The 22,545-nt window shown below is 41.4% G+C and overlaps 1 protein-coding gene across 1 annotated transcript in view; it reads right to left on the bottom strand.

Annotated features, from left to right (window-relative positions):
• The window catches only part of REEP5 (receptor accessory protein 5), a 40,350-nt gene extending 19,569 nt beyond the window's left edge, over window positions 1-20,781 (bottom strand). The window contains exons 1-2 of the mRNA XM_061189515.1: window positions 20,559-20,781; window positions 19,781-19,874 (exon numbers count right to left, since the gene is read on the bottom strand). Coding sequence (XP_061045498.1) covers window positions 19,781-19,874; window positions 20,559-20,676 — 212 coding nt within the window. The 5' untranslated portion in view covers window positions 20,677-20,781. The remainder of the gene's footprint in view (window positions 1-19,780; window positions 19,875-20,558) is intronic.
• Between the last annotated feature and the right edge of the window lie 1,764 nt (window positions 20,782-22,545).

The raw sequence follows: 22,545 nt of genomic DNA, 5'->3' as shown, positions 1-22,545 counted from the left end.
ACCCCAAAGGACAGCTTTTTGTCCCTTTTCAGAGAGCTTCCATGTTGGGGAACCACAATGCTTCCTTGTGCCACTGTGCTGGACCCCAAACTCCATGAGGACAAAAGTTCCTTTGTTTGGGACCTCGCCTATGTATCTCTTCATCTGGCTATTGATTTGTTTCCTTTTATAATAAATTGGTAATCTAGTGAGTAAATGGTTTTCCTGAGTTCTGTGAGCCATTCTAATTGAACCTGAAGAGGGGGACGTCGGGACCTCTGATTTATAGCCAGTTGGTCAGAAGCACAGGTTAACAACCCGGGCTTGTTACTGGTGTCTGAAGTGGAAGGCAGTCTTGTTGGACTGAGCCCTTTACCTGTGGAATTTGATTCTATCTCCGGGTAGAAAGTGTCAGAACTGAGTTGAACTCGTGGACTCTCTGCTGCCATCTGAGAATTGCTTGTTGGTGTGGAGAAGCCTTCGAATTTGGCCCTCTGCACGTGGGTGATTCTTTGACAATGTGTTCTACTGTCATGTATCTATGCTAAATGGTATTTCAACTCACGTATCAGAATGAGGATGTATCAACTTTTCAGGCAACACAGGGGATTCAAGAAATCCTAAGATGCAATCTCTATCCTTAGCTCATTTGTAGTTTTTGGTCTTTAGCCAAAGTGGCAAAGCTAAAGAATGGGAAGGGTAGGAACCTAAAAATTATTTATTGTAACCTTGAGACTAGCCCTATGGAATAGGTAACGTTATTCTCATTTTTGAGAGGAAGAAACTGAGGCTTAGGGAAGAAAAATAACATGGACAGGGCACCCAGCTGCAATAGCAGAGACTGGGTTTACACCCAAGACTAACTCCAACAAAGGCTGTGTCTGTTTCTCTATCCCAAGCTGTTTTCCTAATTGGGAGAACCACTCACTACCCGACTGCACAGCACTTAGCAAAGTGTCTGGTGCTAAGTGGGCAGCTAATAAATTAAATATTTATTGCATAAATATAAATACAAAAGGAGTTCATAATCTTACTTTTGGAAGGGACCAGAGTCCTCTATTGGAGAAAATCAAGGCTTAGAAAGGTTAACTTGGGCACAGAGCAAACAGGAGAAAAGGTCATAGTCTCAACATCCAGATTCCTAAAGGACCATTCCACCCTCTATCCTGCTTCCTTGAGGTGGGGGGATCATAAGAAGTGAACAGGATGGGACTTCCCTGGTGGCTCAGTGGTTAAGAATCCTCCTGCCAATGCAGGGGACACGGGTTCGAGCCCTGCTCCGGGAAGATCCCACATGCCGCGGAGCAACTAAGCCCGTGCGCCACAACTACTGAGGCTGCACTCTAGCGCCCACGAGCCACAACTACTAAAGCCCGTGTGCCTAGAGCCCGTGCTCTGCAACAATAGAAGCCACCGCAATGAGAAGCCCATGCACCGCAAGGAAGAGTAGCCCCTGCTCGCTCCAACTAGAGGAAGCCCACGCACAGCAATGAAGACCCAATGTAGCCAAAAATAAATAAACAAATTAATTAATTTTTTTAAAAAAAGTGAACAGGATGGTATTCTGAGTTGGTGCCCCGCCTCCCAGGCCGTGGACTGGGTGCCAGTCCGTGGCCTGTTAGGAACCGGACCGCACAGTAGGAGGGGAGCAGCAGGCGCGCGACTGAAGCTTCATCTGCCGCTCCCCATCACTCCCTGTCGTTCGCGTTACCGCCTGAACCATCCCCCGCCCCGTCCGTGGAAAAACTGTCTTCCACGAAACCAGTCCCTGGTGCCAAAAAGGCTGGGCACCGCTGCTGGTCCACTGGTTCTCAAACTTAGATGATGATCCACATCCACCTTGGGAACTTTTAAAAACTATACATGCCCAGGTCCTTCTTCAGATCTAGTGACTCAAACTCTCTACCACGTACAGCACAGGTATGTGCTTTTAGGAACATGTGCAGGCGATCCTAACACACAGCCAAGTTTCAGAATCACCAGCTCCAAGTTCCAGTTTCAGTACCACTTCGTCATGTCATTTCTAGGACAGAAAATCAAAATGACTGATTTGGGTCCCGTCAGCTATAGCCAGAGGGGAGGCTACCCCTTTCCAGCAATGAATGAGAAGCCAAGAGAGAAGAAAAGCTCAATCCTAGAGGAGTTCTGGAACTGTCCCAACAGCAGCTGACAGCAATTCCACCACTCTCTCCACAGTCCTGGGCCACTATCTCTCTAGTGCCACCTCGTCTTCAAATGGCAGGTGTCAGCAGTGACCTTGGGCTCAGAACTACTCCCAGGGGCTTGGGAAGGACACATTCACAACAGACGGGCACCACGGTCTTACATTGCTCTCTGCCCACTGTTACTGCCACATTCTCACCACTGGCCCAAAGCCTGGCCACCTAAGCCCAGAGCTGTGGCTCCTTATTCTCTCCTGAGCCACCTGCCATGTTCTAGAGGCAGAGCTTCACCTCCCTCAAGCAGGTGGCAAAAGGAAGCAAGGCCTGGGTGAGCAGGAGATGGGTCTAGGGTGAGGAAGATGGTTGGCAATATTATGGGAGCAGCTAGCAGTTCTAAAAATTCGCTGAGTGAATTAGAAATTGTAGAATGTTGAGCTGGAAGATATCTTAAAGAACTAGTTCAAATTCTACATTTTATAGACACAAAAAATGAAGTTCAAAGAGGAAAGAGTGACATTAAAATGAATCTCAACTCAAACTAAAAGATTATAGAAAAAAAAAGATTATAGAAGCATGTGTTTACACATTTTTTTAAGGGCAGAATGGACTGTTTAAATAAATTTGGGTATATCCATACAATGAAATATTCTGAAGCCTTTGAAAAGGATATTAACAGGAAAAGATGTCCAAGATATAGTGCTGTGTCAAAAGAGATTACTAATTTTGTGTTTAAAAGAAAAAAGAAAGATATATATTTGCATGTGTTTACAGACCAAGAATGGTATTCAGAAATATATATTTCAAGTTGTATACAGTTAATCCTGAGTATTGGGATTGCAGAATTTTACTTTTTTAAGATCTTTACAATGAGTATGTGCTATTTTTTTTAATTGAGGTACAGCCGGTGTACAATATTATATAAGTTACAAGTGTACAGTACAGAGATTCACAATTTTTAAAGGTTATATGCCATTTATAGTTATTATAAAATATTGGCTATATTCCTTGTGTTGTACAATATATTCTTGTAGCTTATTTTATACCTAACAGTTTGTACCTCTTAATCCCCTACCCCTATATTGCCCCACACCCCCTCCCTGTCCCCACTGGTAGCCACTAGTTTATTCTCCGTGAGTCTGCTAGCATGTACAATTTTTTTTGTTGTTGGAGAATAGTTGATTTACAATGTTGTGTTAGTTTCAGGTGTACAGCAAAGTGAATCAGTTATACATATATAGCATGTACTACTTTTAATAATGAAAGTGAGGAAAAATATTTCTGTTTGGAAGGAAAAAAAACCACAGGGCACCAGACTTTATACAACTACTTTCTCCTATGAGACTAGGTCTCTCTTTAGGGCTTTGTTAAAAACAAACACTAAAGTGAACATCAGACACATTCATTTAATTTCTCTCTTGAAGAAACAGCTCATGATTTTTTTCTAACAAACAAACCTCTCTAACAATGATCAGACACAATCTATTGTGTTTTAGGGCATTAAAAGGGCTTCAATACACACAGAAAGACACAGAGGGAGAAAAGAAAGTCACACAGCCCATCTTACGCGATTGACTCATTCTGATTTCCTCCTTAAACAAAGCAAACTATCAAAAAATTATTAATTACACTGAACTATGAAAGAGCCAGGCTTTTCCCTTCATTTCTTCCCAATGCTCATCTGGCTTTACATCATTTCACCATTCTTGGCTTGCAGCTTTGTATCCTGGTTCTACCACTTACTAGGTATTGGTTGGCCGAAAAGTTCGTTTGGTTTTAAGTAGACACATTTTTCATTTTCACCAAGAACTTTATTGAACAACGTATTCATCAACCGAATGAACCTTTGGCCAACCCAACACATGACCGTGGGCCTCAGTGTGCTCATCTGTCAGGTAGAGATGATAAACCTCATTGTGTTGCTGTGAAGATTAACTTAGTTGATACATGTTAAGCACTTAAACAGGGTAAGCACTCAGAAATATTACCTTATTAGGTAGTAACTATAATATGGTGGTGATAGTTTATTATTATCATAGGGAGGCAAGAGATTAAAAAGAAAAGAGCAATAAGAACACTCCAGTCCTTCTGGCTAAGTAGAACGGGTAAAGGATTAATAGCATTGTTAATAAGGCTAAAGGGTGATTAGGGAATTACTCGTGAATTTTAATTGTACCTCACTCTCCAAATCCCAAATGCTACAGAGAGTAAAGGGTTAGCTGAAATCCAAAAATCCTATTTGCAGGTCAAGGGCAACAAATTTGGACGCTGCTGAAAACATTTTTCAGGCCCATGCTACAGGGGAGGACTGGCCAAAAGTCTTGACGCTGGTATTGGATTGGTACTGATAGGGAGGTAACCACTGGCCAGCCCTTGTCCAGACCACCCAGCGCCAGTGACTGGTACTGGCTGCCTCTACCTTGTTGGCTCATCTATTTCTTTCTTTGCTGCTTTTTCTAAACGCAAGATCACGAACTAAAAATGGCCAAAGGATAGCGTTAAACATGTGTGAAGAAACCAAAGTTTGAGCAGATACAGTCCTGGGCTACCAGCATCCTCTCCCTCCCAAATTAAGAGTCATCATTCAGAGAACCTAAATATGCTTTGACCCACAGGCACCACTAAACTGCAAATCCCCTGAGTACTTTATTAGAACGAAATCATGTAAACTAAGGACAGTCCAGGGGTTTAAATAATTTTGTGAGGCAAAAGGAAGGTATTTTAGAGATGAACTAGTTCAAAAATCATTAACGGAGGCAACAGTCTTGTGATACCTTGGAGCTATGGGCATGGGCAGGAAACCCAGCACTCCAAGGTCACCAGAAAAAAAGCCTGAACCTCTGCTGCCCCAGCCCTGGAATATCAACCTCCAGACTTCTTATTATGCTAGATAATTCAGTGGCTCAGCCCACTGTTAATGGAAGCAGCTGACTGAACCCTGATATAAAAGGTGAGTGGCCTCACCAAAAGCTTTCTAAACCAAACTTACGTTAGATACCTAGGTAACTGTCAGAAACAGCTCTGCTTCCCTTACTGAGGTTTTATTTTATCTATTGATTAAATAAATATATCATTGTTTACAGTTAATGCTCACGTAGGAGGGCAGGAAAGAGATAACCCTCCATACTATTTTTAGAATTATTTCAGACACAACACCTCCATCAGGGAAACATTCACCTTTACACACATCCTCTTAATTCAGATTCATGTTATTAGTAAGCAAAATAGATAAAAATGCTTTTCTATATATGAATTGTACAACCTATTTATATTTCTGTCTCTAATTCTTGTCTTTTTAGGACAAAGTCCATGTTTATTATGTGTAACATGTAAATAGCTTTCAGAGGTATAAACAATTAACAAATATAAACAATAATATGTCAAATAATATGCTACCCAACTTTTACCGAATATTTACTATTATAAATATTCTATTGTTATATCATTAAGAAATTAAAACTAGCAAATAGGAAAAGCAGATATGTGGAGGAAAGCCATGTTTTCTAAGCCTTTGAGATATGTCATAGATATTTGTTACTGAGATTTTCTTCTTCCATCAATGACAACTTTAGTTATGTTTATCATTGGGATGGATGTTGCATTCTCTTACTTTGATGTAGTTATAAATTAAGCATTTTTAACACTATATTAACTTTTTCAGACTCAAAGGTTATTCCTGGTTAATGGGTATTTCAAAACCTTCATTCATGTCATTAAGTTGAAAAATGTCTATTTCCTACACTAGTATGAAGGATAAACTGTGTGTATATTATATTTAGTATTATATACATGTATGTCTACAATGAAGGAGAAGCATAAGATAGATGACAAATACTAAAAGCTCATTGAGAAGTTTTGCAATTATTTATTCCTATGTCCTATATTCCAAATGGTCTACTTTAAAGGTAGCTTCTAACAGGGAATAAGACTGTCTGGCTTAATCTTCTTTGTTAAAATTTTTCTTAAGATAAAAAGGAAATGAAAAAATAAGTAAGATTGTTTACCATCAGTACAAACCAAAAACCTAACTGGCTCTACTTTTCTCCACTCAATTCCTAGTGGTGGGGGGTGAAGTGAAATGGCCAGAGAGGCCCTGTCTAGGTAATCCACCGCAACTGTCAGTGACAGGCTCATTTGGATGCAAGCATATGCCGAGCATTGACCATGCACTGACACTGTACTGGAGCTCTGGGGCCAAAACAGTGATGCTCAAGGACATAAAGTCAAAAACAGTCAAAAGATCATTCCATTCTTAAGTAAGCAGCACAGGTGTGCTTAGGGAGGGGTCCAATGAAGGAGTTATGGGAAACTGGAAATCTCAATGGAAACAAAACAAGTAAAAAATAGGTTTAATGTTTAAAAATTGTTCGTTAAACCATGCCCAGGGCTTAGGAACATGTATACCACTGTACCAAAAGAGAAGAAAACCACTGGCCATATCACATATTTATAACTTGGAAGAAGAAAACTTTATGGTACTTTATTGCGCCTTAGAATAACAAAGTCTTAAGCTGCTGATCTAAGTACAGGAAAAAGTAAGATAAGGAACAGAAAAAGAGTAAGTGAAAAAAATAAGTGAAAGAAAATACTACTTGGGAGGTTTTTCCTTAATCATTTAAAGTTCAATGACATGGAGTTAGACAACCATGACTATGATTGTCAGTTTTCCTCTTTGTATGTTAATCAAAAGTAGCCACACTTAATTAAGCACTTACTAAAATCTTGATCCCGTGCTAGTGTTTAACTTATCCCTTCCTTTTACATATGAGAAAATTGAGTACTATAAAAGTTAATCTATTTCCCCAAGGGTTAATTCAACTAGTAATTATCAGGTCCATGTACATATGTTTCTGATCACTCACACCAAAGAAACTTAGGTACACACTACCTGTACTGTACATGGTTCATATGTAACTTAGCAACTACAGTTCACACTAGCCAAATGACATAAAATTAAGTAATATTATATGTCTTCAGACCATGGCTTTACTACTGAAACCAGTTGTACTCATCAATAGGATTTTAATTTTAATGAGTTGATTATATTACCAGACAGGACATCAAAAAAGCAGTTCATGAAAAAAACCTGTAACAATAAAAAGCTTTGAGATGTGCTGTTGGTAAAGAACAGAAAGGAATCTACTTTGGGTCCATTTGCTTTGTTTTATTTCTAACGTGGTAAGTTATGTTTAATAATAAATATTCCAGAGTTCAAGGTAGAGTCTTTGAAGCATGAATATGAAGAATACGGACCATAATGTTTATAATCCTTTCTGATACAGCAGACACACAGTGTGACCATCCACAGTGCCCACTATGTGTAGGACTGCTTTTGGCTGTGTTTATTAGAGGATGGGAAGCAGGAATTCCTAACAGCTCAAAATAATTTTCCTATTTCCTATTACCTCTGTTTAGCAGTCTGCCATTGCAAATATTATTTGACACATACAGTGTGTCAAATTAGAAGGAAAAAAAATCACACATTTTAAGACATGAACAGTATTTTACTTCCATGCCAGTAAGGAAAAGATTTTTCTTCTTCATGGAAAAAAGAAGGTCAGAAACTATGGGCACTCAGAAAAGTACACTTGTTTTTCACTGCAGAGTAGGTGTGCTTTCAAAGCAAGAGAGAGAACCAACAGAGCAAGAGATCAAACAAACAAAGGGAAAAAACTAAACATACAATAAAACCAATTTGCTTATTTACTGTTTATATCATGCCCAATCCTCCTCCCCACCACAAAAGAGATACAATCACTAGCAGCAAATATGCTTCTTAAATATGTAGAAACTATAAGATGACTATACAAGAACAATGAAAAAATATACCATGCTCCTTTCATTTTTAATATAGTGTTCTCCTATAGTATAAAATGACTGACTTAATGAAATGCATAATATAAGGTAAATTCACAAGCAAATGCATTTTAAGATGAGTCTGTAAAACATCTCTAACGGAGATTAAATTACAAAAAAACCAAAAGCAGTCATTTAGTGGTCAAATATTTTGGTGTTTAATTATACTGATCTTATTTGTCAACTGCTCACCATTTTGTTTTTTAATGCAAAATGGAAGCTTCAGTCACAGTCGAATATAAAGCATGAGGAATGTTGGCAGTGGGCAGGCCAGGGGAGTCAGGCACCCCTACACCTACGCCTGACTTTGCCTCAACAGACTTGTGACCTGAGTCATAAAACTTCATTTTGTCTCCTCGGTTTCCAAATCTGTTAAAGATGGCTATAGCCCCAGCAGCCTGATCTCTAAGACCTCTCCTAGCTAACATTTTATAACTCAAAACAGAATGCATTTAGACTATTCAATAGACAGTTAAAAAAGATGAACGCCTGAAGCAATAAAACAGCAGATGCAAACAACAAGGTCCTACTGCATAGCACAGGGAACTATATTCAATATCTTGTAATAAACCATAATAGAAAAGAATATGAAAAAGAATATACATGTAAAACTGAATCACTTTGCTGTACACCACATTGCAATCACTAACACAACTTTGTAAACCCTTTTTAACCTTTTTTCAGTAAACAAACAAACAAAAAAACAGCAGATGCAAATCCTACTGGGACAACCCTCTGTCAATAAAATTGATGGCTCTGTATATATAATATCTATGTCAGGTCTGGCATCAGAAAATTTAACTTATGCTAAAGCACCCTCACAACCTGCACAAGAACAACCTAAACTGACCTTTCCCAGACAAAAGAGGGCCACATCAAGATGTAGACAGCAGTCCAGAGTTACCTCTGACGTGTAAGTGATCCCTTTACTAGATCACCTGGCCAAACTACCAGAAGCTGCAGGATATATATAGTAGCCATGTGAGAGGGACGCATGATAGCTCCATTCCCTGATTCTTCCACTCCCAGGAATCGGAGTGCTAGAATGAAATCAGGATAGGTTTCTGCAGCCCCTGCTTATATTTCAACTGCTACAAAAGTAATTTCATTAGCAATTTTTGAAATTGTTTTTAAACTTCTGCTATAATCATTTATTCAAAAAATTAATTACTTGGTAATATTATTGATAGGCACTAAATATCTTAAAATGGCCCATAAATATTTATACTTGTTTTAAATACTATCTGAGGATATTAAGTTGAAAAACGGAGTTCTCATTCAAAGTCCTAAAAAAGAGAGCTCTAGGACGGGGGAAGAGGGAGGCAGCTCAGAAGGACAAATAGACCCTATCTCCAGGGCCTCCATAAAGAGAACAAAAAAAGTTCATTAAAGTTCACAGGGAACACTTCAGAACAGAGTCTTAGGAATAAGATCGCCCTCCACAACTGCTTTAGAGCCCAGAAACTAGATCATGAATAAATCGTTTAAATCTCATTTGCTCCTCAAAACTTTCTTTTCTCTATGACACAGGCAAAGGGAAAAAAACAAAAACGTAACCAAAATGCTGGCTTTAATTATCAACATTTAAGTTTTCTCCACAACTCCTTCCTTTTAAAATAGTTCAGTAATGCTAGCCATAATACTAAGTAAAAACACAACCAGTAAAAAGCTGACAAAGGTAAACGTTTAAATGTTTACGACTACACTGTTGCTTAAGGCATTTACAGAATGCCAGTTATATTTTTGGTCCAAGTGCCCAGTAGGCCAGAATATGTGCATGTGCTTCACGCTACCCAGAGAAGGAAAGTGTGGGCGTGAGCTGCTCTGCCCTGAAGCGCTAGTAACAAAGAACACACAGTTGCAGAGAGAAAAGCTGGTGTAATAGGAACATAAGCAGCTTAGTAGAAAATATATCTGCTCCCAAGTGCTCACGAGTAAAAAAAGAAAAAAAATAAGTACAAGTTCTTTAAAAAACACAAGAAAACAAACACACCCCTTACTAATGAGTCCATGAAGACAACCACAAATACACATCCTCCAGCAACATTACGGAAGCCTAGCTCTGCTTCAGATGACTTGCTCTTGAGAAACAGAAAGTGGTTCAGAACCATCAGTCAGAACCATGGCGACTTTCCCAAATTCTCCTCTGGGTAGTAAACCTGTTCAGCAATCTGCCATTGCAAACTGTAAATAAGTAGATTTCAACCCTTTTTAACCTATATTCCCTCATGTTATCTGCTGTGCATCATTTGCTAAGATGCTGTAGCTTTTACTTGTGGTTGACTGTATTACAACTCTTGTAGTTATTTTGACTGTCTCCTTCAAATATTCTCCCTCACGATCCCCTTTTCTGATCTGACCTCATAGGGGGACCATCCCCAAACATCTCCCCCTTGAGATCCGTTGCCTCCTGACAAAGAACTAAAGACAAGGCTGCATTTCCTCAGGAGATCCAATGCAGTGTGTCATCTTCAGATGGGCACGCACTGCTTAAAAAAAGAGCAGGTCTCTGCACATGATGAGCTATATTACTGCTGTTGTAAATCAATGCTGTACCACAGCCAACAAGAGAAAGAACTTGTTAGTAATATATTCTAACTCATGTTCACAAAACGCTGCAAATGACTATGTGTGCAGATATATGATTTGGGATGGTAGTACCTTATTTGAGAACTACACTGCATGAAGATCATGTATTTGTATTGACAGTGTCAAACTGATAAAAGAAAAAGTTACATCAATAGTTAATTTTCATCTCTATATAAGGTTATGGCACGTATCTGTGGGACACTCGAAGAGCCATATGGGAAGCAATATAACGAAAAGTTAAAAACATGGGCTTTGGGGCCAAGCTCCCTAGGTTTAAATATCAGTGTCACCGTCTACTGTTATGAGACCTTAATCAAGTTACTTCTTTCTCTGTTTCCTCACCTGTAAAATGGGAATAATCATAATACCTATATCATAGGGTTGTTATGAAGATTAAATAAGCTATATTTATAAAGCACTTAAACAGAGGTATTTAAGTGTTTATTAAATTAAGGGCTGCACAGGTGTTCAGCAGCCGTGCAAAGACCTAAAAGCAGTAACACTCTTTGTACTGATAGCAAAAGGTTAAAATGGGCTGGTGAGGACACACAGAAGATAAAATGACACATCACTAAATTGGGTATCAGATTTGAAAAGTGTTGCCAAACATTAAATACAGACATTAAAATTCTGGACTCTAAGCATATTTAATCTTTTCAAGCTTGGTACTAAAATATGCTTAAGTGTGCTTTCACATTTCTGTGTAGGTCTGGAGCCCTCAGTTACAAGTCTAGCCTCTGTGTGACCTTGGAAAACCTTCTAACTCTCTCTGTCCCTCGATCTTTTGAAAAGCGATCAGACTACATGTTTGATCTCTAAGGCCCAGCTCCGATAGTCCCAGGAAGGTGGCCACCTGATCCTTAAGAAACGTACGAAATAAATGAGAGGAAAAGTAAAAGACATTTTAATAGAATTTTAAACAAAAAGATGGCTGAGTTGGACAAAATCCAACCCTCATCCTTTCCCTTCTCTGCAGGGCAAAGATAAAAATAGAAAACAAAGTCATTAGACTTCCGTCATAACTCCACTTGAATAAAGAAGCAGGGGCAGGAGCAGCCTCCACATTCCGGCACCACTGGGAGGCAGTTACCTTCGGTCTCGGGCTCCGACTTTGTGTATGTGATGGTGCAGCAAAGCACACTCCCCGAGAGGTCTCTCAAAAAGACTCGCTTTTGTGCCATTCAAAGCAGGGCCGCCCCAGAAACGAAGAACCACGTTATTATATGATTCCATTTGTATGAAATGTCCAGAACAGGCAAATCCATAGAGACAGAAAGTAGACTGGTGGTTTCTGAGGACCGGGGCGTAGAAGAAATGGAGAATGACTGCTAATGGGTACAGGGTTTCCTTTGGGGTGACGAACATGTTTTGGAATTAGAAAGCGGTGATGGAGACTCCAGGAGGGCCCACACCAAGGAGTACCTCCCAGAATTTCTGCTGCCAGTGTCCTTGTCCCCGTGGTGAGCCACAGCTGCCCCCCACCTCTGCAGGAGCACTTCCAATACTAGCAGATGGAGAACTTAATGTTCTAGATGATATTTTGACTGAAGTACCAGAACAGGATAATGAACTCTATAATCCAGAGAGTGAACAAGATAAAAATGAGAAAAAGGGTTCAAAAAGAAAAAGTGACCAAATGGAATCTACTGACACAAAGCGACAAAAGCCTTCTGTTCATTCAAGACAATTGATTTCTAAGCCACTGAGCTCATCAGTTAACAATAACAAAAGAATGGTTAGTACAAAAGGAAAGTCAGTCACAGAGTATAAAAATGAGGAATATCAAAGATCTGAAACAAACAAACGTCTTGAAGCTGATCGGAAAATTCGTTTGTCAAGCAGTGCCTCCAGAGAACCTTATAAGAGTCAACCTGAAAAAACATGTCTGCGGAAAAGGGATCCTGAAAGGAGGGTCAAATCCCTTACGCCAGATGGTTCTGAGAGAATTGGGCTTGAAGTGGACAGACGTGCAAGCAGATGCAGCCAGTCTTCTAAGGAGGAAGTGAACTCTGAAGAATATGGCTCTGACCATGAGACTGGCAGCAGTGGTTCTTCTGACGAGCAAGGCAACAACACTGAGAATGAGGAGGAAGGGGTGGAAGATGTGGAAGAAGATGAAGCAGTAGAAGAAGATGCAGAGGAAGATGAAGAGGTGGATGACGATGGAGAGGAGGAGGAGGAGGAAGAAGAATATGAACAGAATGAGAGAGACCGGAAGGAAGAGGGAAAGGATTACGACACCCGAAGTGAGGCTAATGACTCTGATTCTGAATCCATTTCCTTCACAGATGGGTCTATCAGACCTGGTTCAGGAACAGATGGATCAGGTACTAATTTTTATATGTAAAGGTTTGTCTTTTTTTTTTTTTTTTTAATTGACCTGATTGGTTTTTTTCTTGAATATTTTTAAATTGAATTATAAAATTTTTGAGGCAATGGGGGGGATGTTAGTAAGACTGTCCTGTGATTTTTTTTTAATATAGTGTACTTTTGAGTATTATAAATGCACTCGAATAAGATTTACATATCTTAGTAAAGGCATTTCCCAGCTACAAATTGACTGTATTATAAATGTACACTAGTCTGATTGTTTCTCTATAAGGAAATGTATTTGAGGTTTTAATGTTATAAATTCTTAGATTTCCACACTAGTCAACAGCAGCTTATTTAAACACTGATGTACTTGAAGTATATTCATATGGAACCCGTCTGCTAGGTATAACAATATTTTCATGTTAAATGCCTCTAGATTTCCATCATGTGGCAACAGAAATCAAAATAACTTTTTCTCTTGGGAGCTCAAACTTTCTTTCATTTCTGTACCTGTGGGTTGACTGACTGGGGCAGGGTCGCCAGAGGGCTGGGTATAAAGGTACAAGATGGAAAATAAGAGTATAAAATTATTGTGGAGAGACTGGGTAAGAGGCATCTTGGGTCATTCCTTCAATATTACATGCCCTGCCACTTTCTCTCTATCTGACCCATGAGACTTGACTACGGGAATGGTAGATAGTTGCAGTCATTAGGCTGAGGGAGCCCTCTTTTGGGGGGAAATTCAGAGGGTAGAGCAAGGAGAGGTCAGGGTATTTAGAAACCACTGGTCATTCTGTGATGATTATACTCTCATGGCTGTCTTATGTAAAGATGCAGCCAGATCTCCTACACAGGCCAAATGTACTAAATATTGGGATACAAGAAAAATTCTATTCTTTTGATATTTTTGATAGTTACAATGCCTTTATTATAGAATTTTATCATTTTAATGTAGTACATTGTTAGTAAATCATATTCTTGATATATTATAAATGATAAGAGCAAATGACCAGGTATTTTCTAATTGGCACCTGAAGTGCTTCTAGCCTTTTGCTCACTAGAGTTCTAGGTTTAGGAGTTTAGACAGGTTTTGAAGGAGGTTAAAGAGTTAAACTGAATAGATGGGTAGTTGGCTTTAATATAAAAAGAAAAACTTGTGGAATCTTTAATTCTACTATTCCATCATACTTTTTGCAAACTGATGGGATATGTGTTTTATAATTTATGATAATGGATAGAGAACAAAAATTGCATTGGCAATATGAATGAATGTTCATTTATTGTGGAGAATGTGTGAAACCTGTAAAAGTAGGGAACATTTTATTATAGGAATCTTCTTTTTGGTGTCCATGTTAGGAACGATATTTCTTAGACTTGAATGTTCATCCTGTTTAAGTCAAACAAGGGAGACATATAAATATGTAGGGCCTGAAATAATGTGTATTTTTATTTTATTTTATTATTTTTTTTAAATTAATTTATTTTTGGCTGCTTTTGGTCTTTGTTGCTGCGCGCAGGCTTCCTCTAGTTGTGGTGAGCGGGGGCTACTCTTCATTGCAGTGTGCAGACTTCTCATTGCGGTGGCTTCTCTTGTTGCGGAGCACGGGCTCTAGGCGCGCGGGCTTCAGTAGCTGTGGCGCACGGGCTTAGTTGCTCCACGGCATGTGGGATCTTCCCGGACCAGAGCTCGAACCCGTGTCCCCTGAACTGGCAGGCAGATTCTTAACCACTGCGCCACCAGGGAAGCCCCATGTGTATTTTTAATAAGTTCCTTAGATGCTGATACTTAGCAAGATACCTATTCATACTTTGTTTTTTGTGGATTAGACATTTCGGATTGAATGGTAGCCAATAGTTTTATAAAACCTGGATATTAAAACTGTTAAGAGACTTACTGTTACAAAAGAGATACTTGCCTGGAACTCTTACTTTCCATATTAAAGGAAATTTGTGGCTTTTCTTTGGAAGAGCTCTTACGTGGAACATATTTTAAAGACTGTATTTAGTATGCAGTACATTATTATTTTTATTTTGGAGTACTTTCTCTTCATAATAATGTGTGAGAGAAAAATGGGGTGGATCTGGAACTCCACCAGAGGTAAAAAAATTTTTTAAGATTTTTAAACACAAGGGATTATAGTTTAGTTTTTGTGTCATGAATTTTCTATATTCCAGTTTATTTTACCTTATTTTTCTCAAAATTTCAGTAATTTTCTTATAAAAGTGACACACTTGGTGGCTGTTAAGGGTTTATTTATTAGATGATTTTCATTGTTTTTTTGACCTGAGAATAATAGTCGGGAGAGGGGATCATAAACTTAAGAGCAGTGAAAGTTATTTATACAAAAAAGATTAAAAATCCTTGGAGATTTTTTAATGGTAATGGTAATGCTACATTTAACATTACATAAAAATTGTTGGGTGAGATCTTACTTCTGCTTCTGTTATATTTCCTGCATCATCTTTTTTTAAAAAAAATTTATTTATTTATTTAAAAAAAAGAAAGAAAGCAGTGATGGTTGCAAAACTTTATACTAACCGCTGAATTGTACACTTTAAAAGGGTTGCATGGAAATTATATCTCAGCAAAAAATGGGGGGGAGGGGCAGTCTGCTGTAATAATAATGGTTCCTATTATTATCCAGTAGTCTGCCTTCTCTTATCAGAAATAGAAGGAAGTAGGGAGATTAAAGTCATTCTGTCAACAGCTCTTGATAATGAGAAGTCTGGAATTATATTTCAAATTGCCTATAAAGGGTGGCCAAAAAGTCTGGAAACTTAGAGGTAGAGGATTAATGGCCCTGCTCTCAAAGGGAAATTACATATGCTGAAAATAAGAGTAACCAGTAGGAAGGGGCTACCTGATAAGGCACTGGTTGCCCCACCCGGAAGGCTAGCCAGGCCTCCAGCTGTCTAGTGCTCCAACATGACAAGGCGTGGTGTGAAGCCAGGTGCACCTGGGCCCCACCCACAGATTTCCCCGGGTAGTGAGTCACGAGAAAAGCTACGAAGCCAAATGGGCTTTTCCTTATTTTACTTCTGCACCCTGCAGCCTCTAAGCCTATCACTGACCATTAAGCACAATCTGTGGGCCACTCTATGGTGGCCCAAGGAAAGGAAGCAGCAGGAGCAAAAGCTGAAAGGTGAGAAAGGAAGGGATTAGCAATAGTTTGGCAGGATCACCAATTCCTTCCAGGAATCACAGCAGACAGAATGACTTTAAAATGTACATTGTAACATGTCACCTCCTACTTAGAACCCATCCAAGGCAATCAGAAAACATGCCAACTCCCCACAGCTACCTGTAATAAAATGCACACTTGGTGTGCCAGCCACCAGCTGTGCCTGATGGCACCTGCACCTCTCTGGTCCTCCTTCGTCCCTCTTCCCTCTCAGAGCTTCCAACGCACCAGGTCCTCCAACAGCCCAAGCGCCTGGCTGCCCAGGGCCTGGCACACGCTGCTCCCTCTGCCTGACTCTGCTCTCAGCGGGCAGCTTCTCATCCCTCAAGTCTTAACTCAAATAGTAGCTCAGATAAATACCTACAGGGGGCCCCTCCTGTTAATCTCTACCACAGCTCCCTGCGGGTGCTCTGTGGAGGGCTCACCACACTGTCACTACTTTTCTATTTATTGCAGTTTACCCCGTAGACTAGTCATGCAAAGATGGGGAGTATGTCCAACTTAGTCCCTGGTGTATCTGAGGTGCTGCCACAGTGTCTGGCGCACGGTTGGCATTTGATGTTTGCTAAATAGATGAACCTGTATTCTTAAAAATAACTCTGGCTGGGGAGAATTCCAAGAGACAAGGAGAACAATTAAAGTGGTCACAGATCACATCTTAAGTAACACTGATTGTGATGCTACTAATAGTACCACATACAAGGACTTTCTTTTTGACAATTATACAATTACATCGGTTAAGCAATGAACAGACTTGATTTGACTAATATAACAGTGATTGCCTGAATGTTTACTAACTGGGGGTCTGTGTGCTTTTACTGTGCACACAATCCCATGTGTCCTTGAACCTCCTTCACAAAGCAGAAGCCAGGTGGGCCTCTGGACTATTCCCAGGGTTAGCAGGCTATTCTTCTGCCCCTTTCACCCCCTCTTCAAGTGTAACAAGCATAGGTTATGCTGCTACTCTACAGCAGGGCTTCTCAGCTTGGGCTGCACATGAGACTCCTTTAAAAATTCCAAAACCCAGGCTGCGCCCCAGATCAATTACATCAGAATCTTTGGGGATAGGGCCCAGGCATCAGTACTTTTTAAGGCTCCTCAGATAATTCCAACGGGCAGCCAAGGCTGAGAAGCACTGTTTTAGTGAAAAATCCAAGCACCCACAGAGACCAACCTTCACTTAATTCCCTTATGATAATAGGATCTTGTATTCATTTTAAAGGTAAAAGAGCTGGGTGTACCAAAAGGAAGCATCCTATGAATAAATATTAATCTAGAGATACTCATAAATTATTTCCTGAATGTTTATTTAAATCATTAAATCCCCTTTTTTAGATTTTTAATACTCTTCCAACTCCTATTAAAGTGTACTACAAATGTCACTTTGCCTCAGAATACTCAGATAGAAAAGTGTGTCTACTTGGTGAATAAAAAAACTCTAAAATATATAAAACCCACTTACCTGAACTACTCAGGTACATGACCATCTCTACCATTTCATAGAATTCCTAGCAATAGACACGAACACTTAGCTTCTTGTAAATAAAGAGAGCCAATAATATTCAATTCACTATGCAGAAAATGAATGAAAGAATGAGTTCAAACAAATGACACAAAACTGAAATTGACTTGCTTGAAATTACTTTAAAATATGACTTTAAAAATGGCTCCTGCTAGAAAGAGAGTCACATGTAGAGAACAAACTTATGGTTACCAAGGGGGGAGGGCGGGGTGGGATGGACTGGGAGACTGGCTTGACATACAGACACTACTATGTGTAAAACAGATAACTAATGAGAACCTACTGAATAGCACAGGGAGCTCTACTCAATGCTCTATGGTGACCTAAATGGGAAGGAAATCTAAGAAGAGTGGGTATTTGTATACGCATAACTGATTCACTTTGCTGCACAGCAGAAACTAACACAACATTGTAAAGCAACTATACTCCAATAAAAATTAATTAAAAAACAGACAAACAAACAAAGTGGCTCCTGCTAGAATTAATGCACTAGGTCAAAGAAAAGTATGTCCAAGCCCTGTCTGCCTTCAGTCACATCCACTTCCACATACACGGATCTACACATCCCACGCAGAAACAGATTTTTACTTTTCTAAAGCCCATATCAATCATCTAATCACACCAACAGACAAGGTTATGTTTCTCACAAGATTACTCACCAAATAGCACTGATGTGGAAAAAATGTTTTTTATGCTCGTCAGTATTTTTAAAGATCCACCGTCTTCCCTAGTTCAAAACAATTCAAGCAGCTAGGCAGTTACTAAATGTGATCAATAACATCTAAAGCACAAACTTGAAAAATGCTTCAAAATCTTTCTTACTAAAAGAACTCTTACAAGTAGAATACACAAACAGAAGAAAAGTAAAGGAATGTTCTACCTGGTTATTTTGTCCATTATCACAGACACAGTGATGTGCAAGCCATTTTGAACCAGTGTTGCCTACAAACTTTCTATCTACACCATCTATTATTCTATGGAGAACTGCTATTCTTATAACTTTTTCATTGATCTGAAAGTCAAACTAGTTCTAGTGTGTCTTCAGAATCGTTTGGTATACACAAACAGTGTGGATGGTACTTTAGCAGATAATGCTGGAGAGGATCTCCAAATTCAAAAGCAAGTAGTGTCCTATATGTAGCTAGATTTTCTGGAGCCACTAAGTGTCTGTACCAGACTAATTCAGTAATGACTACTTATGTAATTTCGATTTAATTTTTCAAGTCAGAACTTTTTCTAAAACACATTTCCCCTTTCTAGTCATATATTAAATTCTAGCCTGGCCTATGATAGACACAGTTGTAATAATGTGTTATTGGTGTCTTAGCCTTCCAGCTGAAATTTTTTCTTCCTTTTTATTTTATCCCTGTGGTTGAGGAAAGTTGTACAGACCAATTCAATAGAAGTAAAACCCACCAGCTTTCTTGGGAAGAACTGTAGAATAAAACAAAATTTATTTGTGGGGAAGCATAATTCCTATTGAATGAATGGAAAAATGAAATTGTAGAATATTTTCAAATTAAACACACTGTAGAGTAAAAACAGCCTCAGCTAGCAGAAAAGTCAGATCGTAATCTGGTAAGATTCACTTGTAATTTAGATTAATTATATAAATGGGTCATTTATATAACCAAGGAGATATATTAGGGATGCATTTTATAAGGTTTGTTTTTGTTTTTATACTAGGATAAGTGTTTCCCGTTTGCCTGTAATAAGTGGCCAACCTTTTTAATATAAAGAAGACAAAATTCTCCCCAGTGTCTGAATTAACATTAACTCTGAATTAAAGAAGCTCTAATTGATGGGGTTTTACTGTGTACATAAATATAAGGTGAAATACACACTGAAATAATTATTAGGGAGAAAGAATCGGCTCTCTGTACCCGTTGAGATCGTCCCACCTGTAAAGGTCGACTTGCTCTGCCTTTCATTTGTGCAGCTGTTAGAAGGCACACACTCCGCCAGTTTAAGCTGATGAAATATACATTTCGGCTAGTCATCAGGAGATCAGGTGTCAAGGTAAGGCTCTAAAATGTGTAACCTTAAGCAGTCAGTTACTACTCTTTGGTCCTCTGACCACTCTCCCAGGGAAATGGGGATGGTACAGTAAATAGCACAGCTCTGGATGGGGGAAGGGGAGTGAAGGGGAGGAAGGGACGGTTGCAGGGGGAGCCACTTACGAGACGTAGGCTGGGTAACCAAATCCTATCAGGTTGCAGAGGAGAGAGGCTCCATAACCGAACACCAGGTACAAAGCCACCAGCCCGATGACACCTGCAGACACGAGGAGAGAAGTGGGTCGGGTGGCACACAGGCGCTCCAGCCGGGCAGCCCCCGCCAACACCGCAAAGCTTGGCCCGTTCTAGGCGTTGGAGAAAAAGAAACCGCACCGAGGCTGGGCCGGCGCCTTCTCGGGGCTTTGCCTTTGGTCTGGGGATACCCGGCAGGCCGCACCTTTGTGCCCTTCCTTCCCCAGTCCCTCCCGCAAGGGGCCCTACGCCACGCTGCGCACCAGCTGCAGGAGTCCCGCTCCCTTCCCGGAGGGTCTGGGGAGGCCGGGATTCCGGCGCCTGCCCATGGCCCCTCCCGTCCGTCCCGCGCCCAACTCCGCGGAGGGTCTGGCTACGACCCGGTACTCCGCCACGGGGACCGCGGTCCCTCCCGCAGGGGCCCCGCCAGTCGGCGCCAGCTCTGCTCTCGGCCACTGGCATGCGGCACTGGGCCGCAGGGCAGACACGTCAGCGCCGGCCGGTCCCCGGCCCCACTTCCCGGGCGCCCCGTCACCGGGCCGCCCCGGGCGAGGTCTCTGGTCCCTGGCTTGTGCAGGCGGCCAGTTCTGTCCCCGATGACGCCACTGACCCCCGTCTGTCACCGAGCCCGTGGTCCCAGCTGCGATGCGACAGCTGCTCCCGGGCCGGGCAAGCGGCGGGATCCCGCGGGCCGCAGCCCCACACTCACCGAGGGCCATGTAGCTCCGGTTCACGCCGGTCTTGGCCTCGAGCTTGGCCAAAAGGTCAGTCATGCAGTTCTTCTGGTGAAGGAACCGGTCGAACCTCTGCCTCATGGCTGCAGACATGGCGGGGACCGTCGCGCCGCCGCCTGGGGCTGCTCCTGGTGCCGGGTGGCCGCAGAGCGAGGTGACTGGGGCGGTGGCGGCGGGCGGGGCGGGAGGCGGGCGATTCCCGAGTCCCTCCGCTCGCGCCCCGCAGCCCCCCTCCTCGCCCCGCCCAGCCGCGCCGCCCCCTCTCCCTCCCGCTGTCCGCGGCCCGCGGCCTGCGGCGAGCGCCACACCAGGGGCGGCGGCCCGAGCAGCCGCTGCTCCCTGCCGGGCGGCCGCCCCCCGCCTCTGTTAACTGGGTAAAAAGAGGGTGGTGAGTCTTGTGAGGTCCCTTCGGAAATCGTACTCGAAAGGAAGTGGAAAGGAGGGGGCAGGCGGCCTTGTTGCTCCCACCTAAAAAGTAGCGGGACTCGTTTGATGTACCTACCCTGCTCTGCTAAACCTGCTGAGACGTTTTAAGTCTAGAAATTGAAATGCTCGACCATCCTGAAAGAACTCTTTGGTTGCAGACCTACTTTTCCCTTCGTTGTCAGTACTCGGCATAGTTCTTCTCACTTACAGATAGTAGTCTTTTTGAAAAGACCCTTGAAGAAACTTAACACACCCTCCTCTGGGGACACCATTTCCAGAAAAGTCCTGCCCTACACTGCTTAAACCATTTCATGGTGGGCTTGGCATTTGCTTGATCTCTGATACCCTGGAAACTTTTCCAGACCCCAGCCGCGAAGACAGTAATGTGCGCTTGCCTACAAGCAAAATTACCCTGCAGAAGGTAATTCCAAATCTTTGGGCAGGACTTCACTTTGCTTCCTTCAGAATGTCGTGCTCAGGCTCTTCCTACACCTAAACTTAGGCTCTTGTTATCGCTCGCCCGTATTATTTCAGGAAACTCCCTTTGAAAGTATTCTTTCTTACTCCTGTGATCTGCACCCTGCTGCAGAGTTTTCCTCGTTGCTTAAGCTTGAAAGGCTCTCCGTTCCCTACAGACCAGAGCTCCCATTCCTTAGTATAGCATTCACTGGCCCTGCGCACAGACTTGCCCCCAACATTCTCTCTTTGTCCTACGCAACCCCTCTGCTCTTTCAAATTGACTTTACAGTACTGCCTTACACTTCGGTGAAAAGCTACCTTGCCCACTCTTAGGCTTTTCCTTTTGTGCTAATTCTCCTTCCTCTTTTCTTCCCCAGATCTTAGCTCAATTCCCTCAGTAGTCCCATGACCATCCAGGCAAATCAGTGACCAAATTAAATCAAAAAAAAAAAAAAGTAAATAAACCAATAATAGGATTACTGTGATAGCCTCCCCGCTGAGGTGTCCATTTCTGTCTTTGTACCTACAGGCAATTCTCAGTGTGGCAGCCAATTGGAATATTTTTAAAATGTGAGTCAAGTTGTGTTGTCTTTTTGCTCTTAACCCTCCAGTAGCTTCCCATCTGCTGAAAGAGTGGCCTCAAGGTCATAGATGATATGTGTGGTTCATCCTTCTCCCTTCTAATTTCATCTCCTATTGCCTGCTTCCTTGCTGTGCCTCAAACAAGCTGAGCCCACTCCTGCCCCTGGGCTTTTACTTTTCTTCTGTCTCAGTGGCTCTCAAACAGCAGTGATGTTGTCCCCCACAGGACATGTGGCAATGTCTGGAGACATCTTTGGTTGTCAGACGAGTGGTGACAACTGGGGTAGCAGATGTTACTCACCACTACTAGCATCTAGTAGGGATGCTGCTAAACATCCTGCAATGCATAGGTCAGTCCCCACCCCCCACCCGCCAAGAAGAATAATCCAGCCCCAACTGTCAGTAGTGCTGAAGTGGGGAAACCCTTCTCTATCTAAAAGCTCCAGATAAGCACTTAACTGTCTCCTCCCATTCGTCAGGTCCTTGATCAAATGA

The sequence above is a fragment of the Eubalaena glacialis genome, chromosome 4 (genome assembly GCF_028564815.1).
Source record: "Eubalaena glacialis isolate mEubGla1 chromosome 4, mEubGla1.1.hap2.+ XY, whole genome shotgun sequence".
Lineage (NCBI taxonomy): Eukaryota > Metazoa > Chordata > Mammalia > Artiodactyla > Balaenidae > Eubalaena > Eubalaena glacialis.
The sequence above is the reverse complement of the archived record's forward strand: the minus strand, read 5'-3'. Positions and strand labels throughout refer to the sequence as shown.